General features: G+C 36.2%; 1 protein-coding gene across 1 annotated transcript; it reads left to right on the top strand.

The window, feature by feature from the left end:
- Positions 1–3,018: 3,018 nt before the first annotated feature.
- Positions 3,019–4,633, top strand: LOC113346087. Its single transcript, XM_026589676.1, has 3 exons — positions 3,019–3,503; positions 3,607–3,680; positions 3,879–4,633. The coding sequence occupies exons 1-3, from the start codon at positions 3,019–3,021 to the stop codon at positions 4,631–4,633; spliced, it is 1,314 nt and encodes a 437-aa protein (XP_026445461.1).
- The last annotated feature ends 2,848 nt before the right edge of the window (positions 4,634–7,481 follow it).

Here is a 7,481-nt window from a genome sequence, read left to right as displayed (position 1 = left end):
TGGTGCCAAAGAAAAATTACGTTTTCCTATTATTATCTGTACAAACGACCAATATTTGGACAAGCTATAGCTATGAGAGTGACTGAGATGTTACAACAAGTTTGGAGTTGGTTACCTTAAAGAAGATGCATTAACATCTTGTGTAAATTGGGGATTCGTGGTATGCATGCATGTGTAATCAAGCTAAAAAATCCTTCTTTTTGTTTCCGATAAGCGGCAAGTATTTTTGGTGTATATGGAGAAAAGAATGATGGGATTTGTCAAGGGTATAAAAGCAAACACCAACAAAAAATTATTATGAAGGTTGATTATGAACCTGACAGCTATCTCAAAAGGTGCTGAAAAGGTAGATTTCGAAATCATTATTAGCCAACATGAAACTAACGTATTTTGTCCCTCCAAAGTTATTTTCGGTACACATTGGATTGATTTTGTCTGTTTAAAATTTTTATACCTACAGTAAAACTACGATACATTAATAGTAAATTCTACCAATTTAGCAAAGTATATTTAAATTAATAAGTCATTATTATATCAAAACATACTAAATCTAACTTTTAATATTAAGTGTGTAATATCAAATATTTAGAGATTTTTTCAATTCAAAAAATTTCTAATTATTTTAAGGAATATTTCTGTATAAAATGTATATACTTTAATGTTAAAACTAAAATAAGAAAAAGAAAAACACAACAAAATCCTTGCAAGGGAGTACAAAAAATAATGATGAAATTCGGTGTATTATAAATGTAAACAAAAACAAATAACCGTTCCTTGCATAGATCGAGATAGCATTTTTAAGGCTATGATACAAAGGATGTGGAAAAATGCTAAAAAAATATTCATTTTCATTGCATTGGGTCCTTAGAGTTTATAATTGTTTAGCCCTTTTTGTATCTTTTTCTTTTCCTCGATATTAGCTTATTGATCTTTTATTTGTAAGTAGAATATCATATTGACGGATTTGTCACCCCTTTTTATAATAGTATTTATAATAAGCATCCAAGTATTCATAAGCAAGAAACAGATCGCACGGGTGAGAAACTAGTCTATTAAAAAATACAGTTGTAATGTTTATTTTTTTCTCTTTAGATTTGTCTTCGATTTTTGTTCGTGGGGTCTTCAATAGTTTTGCTTGAAGATCTGTGGGATTATTTAAGAAATTTTGGCATCACAAATCTCCTTTTGACAACTATGTAGATCTTGGTAGTGTGCCTTTGTTGTTATGAAAGTATAAACTTCCTTTTGAAAGGATCTTTCCATTCTGCTGATTCATCCAGGCACGGAGCTACACCCAGTCTAGCGGGGACAGCAGTCTCCCCTAGGATTTCCTAATTACATACTTAGGCTTTACATAATTACCATTTTAGGCTTGAAAATTTTAAGTATTTATAGATTTGTCCCGGGAAATTTTGCGTTTCCTCCCCTTTAAAGATAGCTAATTAGGTTTCCTCCCCAAATAGATTGAAATTAGCGTTTCCTCCCCCACGTTAGTATTTCCGTCCATAGCTCGGTTAGATGACTCAGCACCTGTGCACGCGTGGAAGGTTCTGTACACGTGTTTTGTCAACTTTCGAAAATACCCTCCGACTAGAAAACAAAAAAGAACACGTGTATCAAATCTGTGTAGCTCGATCCAACGGTTCTGCATATGTCAGGAAACAAGTGGTTATTAAGGCTTCACCGTTTCGTACACCAATTAGAGGAGAACACGCATTTATCTCTTCCAACTACCACCTATATCAAGCGGGAAAAAACAGGAGAGAGGGTTAAAAACCCTAAAACCAGTTGCAGAGCAGAGTCAAAAATCCGCAAATCTCGTTTTGCTCATCTTTAGGTGTTGATTGAAGAGAAGAAGATATTCTTGCAATAGAAAGACGATTAGCGTTTTGGTTTGTTCAATTTCTGCTGATCTGCGACGAAGAACCCTAGACTTTAAGTATTCATTTTTTTTTTGGTTTTTTTCTTAATTCTCAGTTTCATTATTTTCTTGATCTAATCATCTCAGGAATTGAGTATGATATGAAGAACGTTATTGTTGCGATTCACATAGATTTGGTTTTTAGGGTTTGTACAGATTTGTTTTTTTGGGTTTGATTTATATGCATGATTTAGGTACAGATTCAGTTTGCATATTTAGGGTTTGTTTGTTTTTCATCATTACACTGTGGGTATTTGAATAATGATGTGATTGTTAGAAGTTTGGTGTTTGATTCATGTTGTTGTTCAAGTAATTTATGTTGCCCTGTTTTTTTCCCCCTTTGATTTAAGGAATTAGGTGTTTTTTTGATGTGATTTTTTATAAAATGGGTGTTTATGTTGTGGATTATGGGTTATACAAATCATATACTGATGGTTATGCTATGATTTAGTTATTATTGTATCAATTTATCTCTGTCTCTAAAATGGTGTATGTTTGTTTTGTTACAGTTCTAGGGTTTGTTTTGGTATCAAAACTCTGTATATACATTATGATGGAAAATGGCCTAATGCACAGCCAAAAGGTGAATTTAGTTGGATAGTGTCCATGACTGCATTGAACACTTGAATGGTGCACAATGCTTATTTTAGTACTTGGAAGATGGGTTTTTATATGACATTGATGAAGAGAAAGATCTGCTGAAGTTTTGGGAAGAATCAGACCAGGATATACCAAATGAAGTTCATTTGTTCATGACTTATGATAAAGCTATGAATGTTCTGAAGCCTAGTGAAGAATCAGTTGGTGAAGAATCAGTTCTTGCTCCCCCTACTGTAAATGATGAAGTTGTTGAGCCACAAATACAAAGCCAACATGAGGCACAAATTAGCAGATATTGGGAGAGTCTTGATGATGAGTTTTGGCAAACAGCAATAGATGAAGAAGAAGATACATTGGCAAATCATACACATCATACAACTAATGATACACCTCAGTGCACATCACATATGGACATGCCTAGTCAGCATACACCCTCAAAATTTTCATCACCTTCCAAGGTACCTGTATAAAAATCACCTGCAACAAAGAAGAAGCAAATGCCAGCAGTTGAACTTGATGAGGAGCATGATACATTGGAAGCATTGTTAGGTGATGAAGAACTTGATGTATTGCCTGAAAGTACCAACCTGAGGTACCATTGTATTCATGACTTGCCTGTTGAAGATGATTATCACAGTGGAAACTCATCAAGCTTTGAGGATGATGAAGAAGGAGGTGAAACTGATACTGACTTGGATGAGGAAGAACCTTACAGATATGAAGAAGGTAAAATTGATCATAATAAGTATGATGATCTGTATGATGATGTAGAAGGGGAGGAAGTGGAAGCATGGACTTGTGACAGTGGTGAAGAAGAACTTAAAGAAGGTATGACATGGCCCACTATGGATGAGTACAAGATATGGTTGACAAAGTTTTGCATTGCAAATTGTATTGAAGTGAGGAAGATAAAGGATGACCCAAAGAGATTGAGGTGCCAATGTAAAGTTACTACTTGCCCATTCAGGCGTTTTGCTCACAAGTAAGCCCACTTCCCATGTAATTATGATTTGAATGGCTTTATTTGAATCATAATTTGCTTTTGATAACAATTAACAATTTTTTTGGTTCATCTTTTATGACAGGAAATCAGTAAAAGATGGGACCTCTATCAAAGTTACCAAGTATATTAATAAACACACTTGTGTTAACAGATCTGGTACAACAAAGAACAGAATGGAAAATTAAGATTGGGTAGCCAGTGTGATTGAAGCTGATATCTTGGAGGATGAACACTCATTGCAACCTAAGAAGATTATCAAAAGATTGAAGAACAGACATGGAGTAGACATCAGTTACTGGGTAGATTAGAAAGGTAAAGGAAAGGCATTGATCAAGATCTTTGGGTCATATGAAGATGGATATAAGTGGTTACCAGAGGTTTTAGAGCAAATCAAGGCTAAGAATAGAGGATCCATTGGTGTAGTTGCAACTGATATGGATAAGGATTTCAGTTATTGCTGTCTGGCTTTTAATGCTTATTTAGAAGGTTTCAAGAATGGATGCAGACCATTCATAGGTCTAGATGGATGTCACCTGAGTGGAAAATATGGAGGAGTAATGCTGTCTGCAGTTGCACTAGATGGGAATAATGGTATGTATCCTCTTGAAATGTTCTTTTGTGATTGTGAAAACAAAAAGAACTGGTTATTGTTTCTCAACCTTATTAAGGATAGGATATTAGAGCATCCAGCACCATTGACATTCATCTCAGACAGACAAAAGGGATTGATTCCTGCTCTTGAAATAGTATTTCCTTCAAATAGGACCAGATTTTGTTTCAGACACATGTATGAGAATTTTAAGACTAAACATAAGAGTGTTCACATGAAGAATTTAGCATGGGGTGCATCAAAGGCCTATAGAGACACAGACCACAAGAGGTACATGGCTCTTATGAAGAAAGATAACAAGAATGCACACAAGTGGTTTGAAGATGTTTCAGCAATACAATGGGCTAGATCCACTTTTGACCATACTTCAAAATGTGATCATGTGACCAATAACTTCTCAGAAAGTTTCAACAGTTGGTCATTGGATGTGAGATGCAAACCTATTCAAAGGATTCTTGAAGGGTTGAACTTGAAGATGATGAGTTTGATAGAAAGATGATAGCCAAGAAATGGGAAGAAGAAGGTTTGATATTGGTCCTCAGAGCTGATAGGATTACGAAGAAAAGAATTTCATTGTGTTATGCACTACCAAACATCAAAAAGATGAGAAGTTAATCTTTCAGAGAAAACTTGCAGTTGCTGTGTATGGGAGATCACTGGGATACCCTGTGTTCATGCTGTTGTTGTAGCTTGTCATTTAAGGATGGATCTCAACGGGTCAGTGAAAGACCTTGAACTTTAAACTATTGGTTTTAAATGCTTGTATGACCATCACTTCTACTAACTTATTTTTGTATCTACCATTTGTAGCTTGGTTGATGAATACCATAAAGTCTCTGCATACAAAAGGGCCTATGCTGGGAAGGTGGAACCATGTGCTAGTCAGGATAGATGGGTTGAGGTGAGTTCTTCAATATATTGTATTGAATTTGTTGAATATGCTACAATTTAGTGTTACTTATTATATTTTTGTGTTGGATTTAAGCCTGAAATGGAGGTCAAAAGACCCAAGTACAAGTCAAAGGTTGGCATACCATGTACTAAGAGAATAAGGTCTGATGTTGAAGGACAAGAGTCATATAAGAATGCAAAGAGAAGTTGCAGGGTTCTGAATCCCATAATGTCAGAAGATGCCCAACAAAGAACAATGAGAGTACACCAAGGGGCAGGGGCATGTAATTGCGTGCTTAGTTATGTGCTTTTTAATTATATAACTTTTAAAGAGAAGTTGCTTATGAGTAATCTGTGAACTTAAGGGGCACTGCACAAGGGAGAGGCAGAGGAGCTGTTGCACCACCACCAGCACAAGGGAGAGGTAGAGGAGCTTCTGCAGCACCAACAACACAATGAAGAGGAATAGGGGCTTCTGCAACACAACCAGCACAAGGCAGAGGAAGGGGCAGAGGATTTGAGTATCTGTTGTTTGGTACAACTACAACTCCACCAACACAAGGTAGAGGCAGGTCTGCACCAACACTTGGAAGAGGTAGGTTTGCTCCTCTTTCAGCCACAAGGTCTGCAACAATTGGGAATTATCAGCATTTGTATGGATCTCAGCCAGATGGAATGAGAGAACCAAGCAGGCCACAATCCCAGGTGTTCAAGCCACCAAGATGGAGGAATTAGTTCAGTAAACTTGTCAGTTTTTTGTTGTTTCCTATATTAAATGCCTTTTCTTTTAATTTCATTACTAGATACTGTTACACAACACTTACAGACTTGAAATCTGATGCCTAAGTAATGAAATACATTTTGGTAGCAGCGCATTCTCAATTTTCAGCTTTTTTTACGCTAACACCTTTGAATCCGTGACATAATTCTTCACTGACTTTTGTGTCTAGTATCATTTTCATCTCATATTTTTCTTCAGTAGCAGTTTCAGTTGAAGTTGAAGTTGAAGCAGGTGAATATTTCCCTTTGAGAAAACATCCATCACACCCAGCAACATGTTTCATTTGTTTCTTTGATGAAGATGAAGCTTCTGGACAGCTTGAAACCCAATGAGAATCACTACCACACTTGAAACTTCCATCTACAGATTGTTGTGTGGAAATTGTTGGTGATTGAACAACCTTATCTAACCATTGAAATTCATTGCAGATTGGATGATTTAGGCACTTTAGGAATCTCCTTCCTTTGTTAGCATCAGTTTTTCCTTCCCATACCCTGCGCATACCATCACATTTTCTGCATTTTGAGTACATGTATGGACACTTCATGGCTGAATGTGAGGGTGATTTGCAAATTTGGCAGCTGCATCCACACTGGAGATGTATAATTTTATTAGTGTTTCCTCCTCACTGTAAATATACTAATTAGCATTACCTCCCCTAATGGCAGAATCACTTACCTTACAGGTGGAGCTGGATGATGAATCCCCCATCGTTTCGCGTTTCCTTCTTCACTTAAACTATTTCTTTCTTCAAATTGTGCACTTTCAGAAAAGGAGATGAAGAGGAGATGAAGATGAATCAATCGGTCTTCTATATATATATATATATAGATAGATAGATAGATAGATAGATAGATGGGAAGAGGAGATGAAGATGAAGCGACCGTTATTCCACCAACGGCATAATTTGGGATGATTTTCCACCGTCCAGATCTTTCATCTACAACCTTACACGTGTCTTTTTTTTTCTAGTCGGAGGGTATTTTCGGAAGTTGACAAAACACGTGTACAAAATCTTCCATGCTTGCACAGGTGCTCAGTCATCCAACCGATCTATGGACGGAAATACTAACATGGGGAGGAAACGCTAATTTCAATCTATTTGGGGAGGAAACGCTAATTAGCTATCTTTAAAGGGGAGGAAACGCAAAATTTCCCGATTTGTCCCCCTTATCTTTATATATTACATAGAGAGCCTTGAATCCTCTGCTATACACTTTAAAAACTACTGGTATTAGGTACTTATCGAATAAAACTTGGCTTAAATATCAAAATCACGTAGGAAAGAAGTGAAAAATATCAAAATATTAAATCCAAACATCAATCTAAACATCTTACAACTTATTGGATATTTTGGTGACATCATTTGAAGGAAAATACCAAAGCTTAAAAAAAACTGCGGCCTTTGGCCGCTTGATTTTACGGCGAAACTATTGTACCTATATATATTTGTCCCCCCAAACAATAAATCCTAGCTTCGTCCCTGGATCCATCGGATCTAAAATGCAATATCCAGTTCTTCAAATTAGTTGGTGTGCTGCATAGAATTTCTATGATTACCTATGGTGTAAGCTCCTCTATGAACTTTGTATTGGCTGATAAGTACTTCTTCTTGATGGGTTGATGGGTAGTTTTAGATGCACATCTAATTATTAGCATATAATACCCTGTAGAA

Source organism: Papaver somniferum, unplaced genomic scaffold (genome assembly GCF_003573695.1).
Source record: "Papaver somniferum cultivar HN1 unplaced genomic scaffold, ASM357369v1 unplaced-scaffold_92, whole genome shotgun sequence".
NCBI lineage: Eukaryota > Viridiplantae > Streptophyta > Magnoliopsida > Ranunculales > Papaveraceae > Papaver > Papaver somniferum.
Note: the sequence above shows the minus strand (reverse complement) of the source record. Positions and strands in the feature narration are given on the sequence as shown.

Coding starts and splice junctions, on each gene's coding strand:
- LOC113346087 (XM_026589676.1), top strand. CDS start 3,019: ATGCCAGCAGTTGAACTTGATGAGGAGCATGATACATTGGAAGCATTG. Junction 3,504..3,606: donor TTCAGGCGTTTTGCTCACAA/GTAAGCCCACTT, acceptor CTTTTATGACAG/GAAATCAGTAAAAGATGGGA. Junction 3,681..3,878: donor CACTTGTGTTAACAGATCTG/GTACAACAAAGA, acceptor GGTCATATGAAG/ATGGATATAAGTGGTTACCA.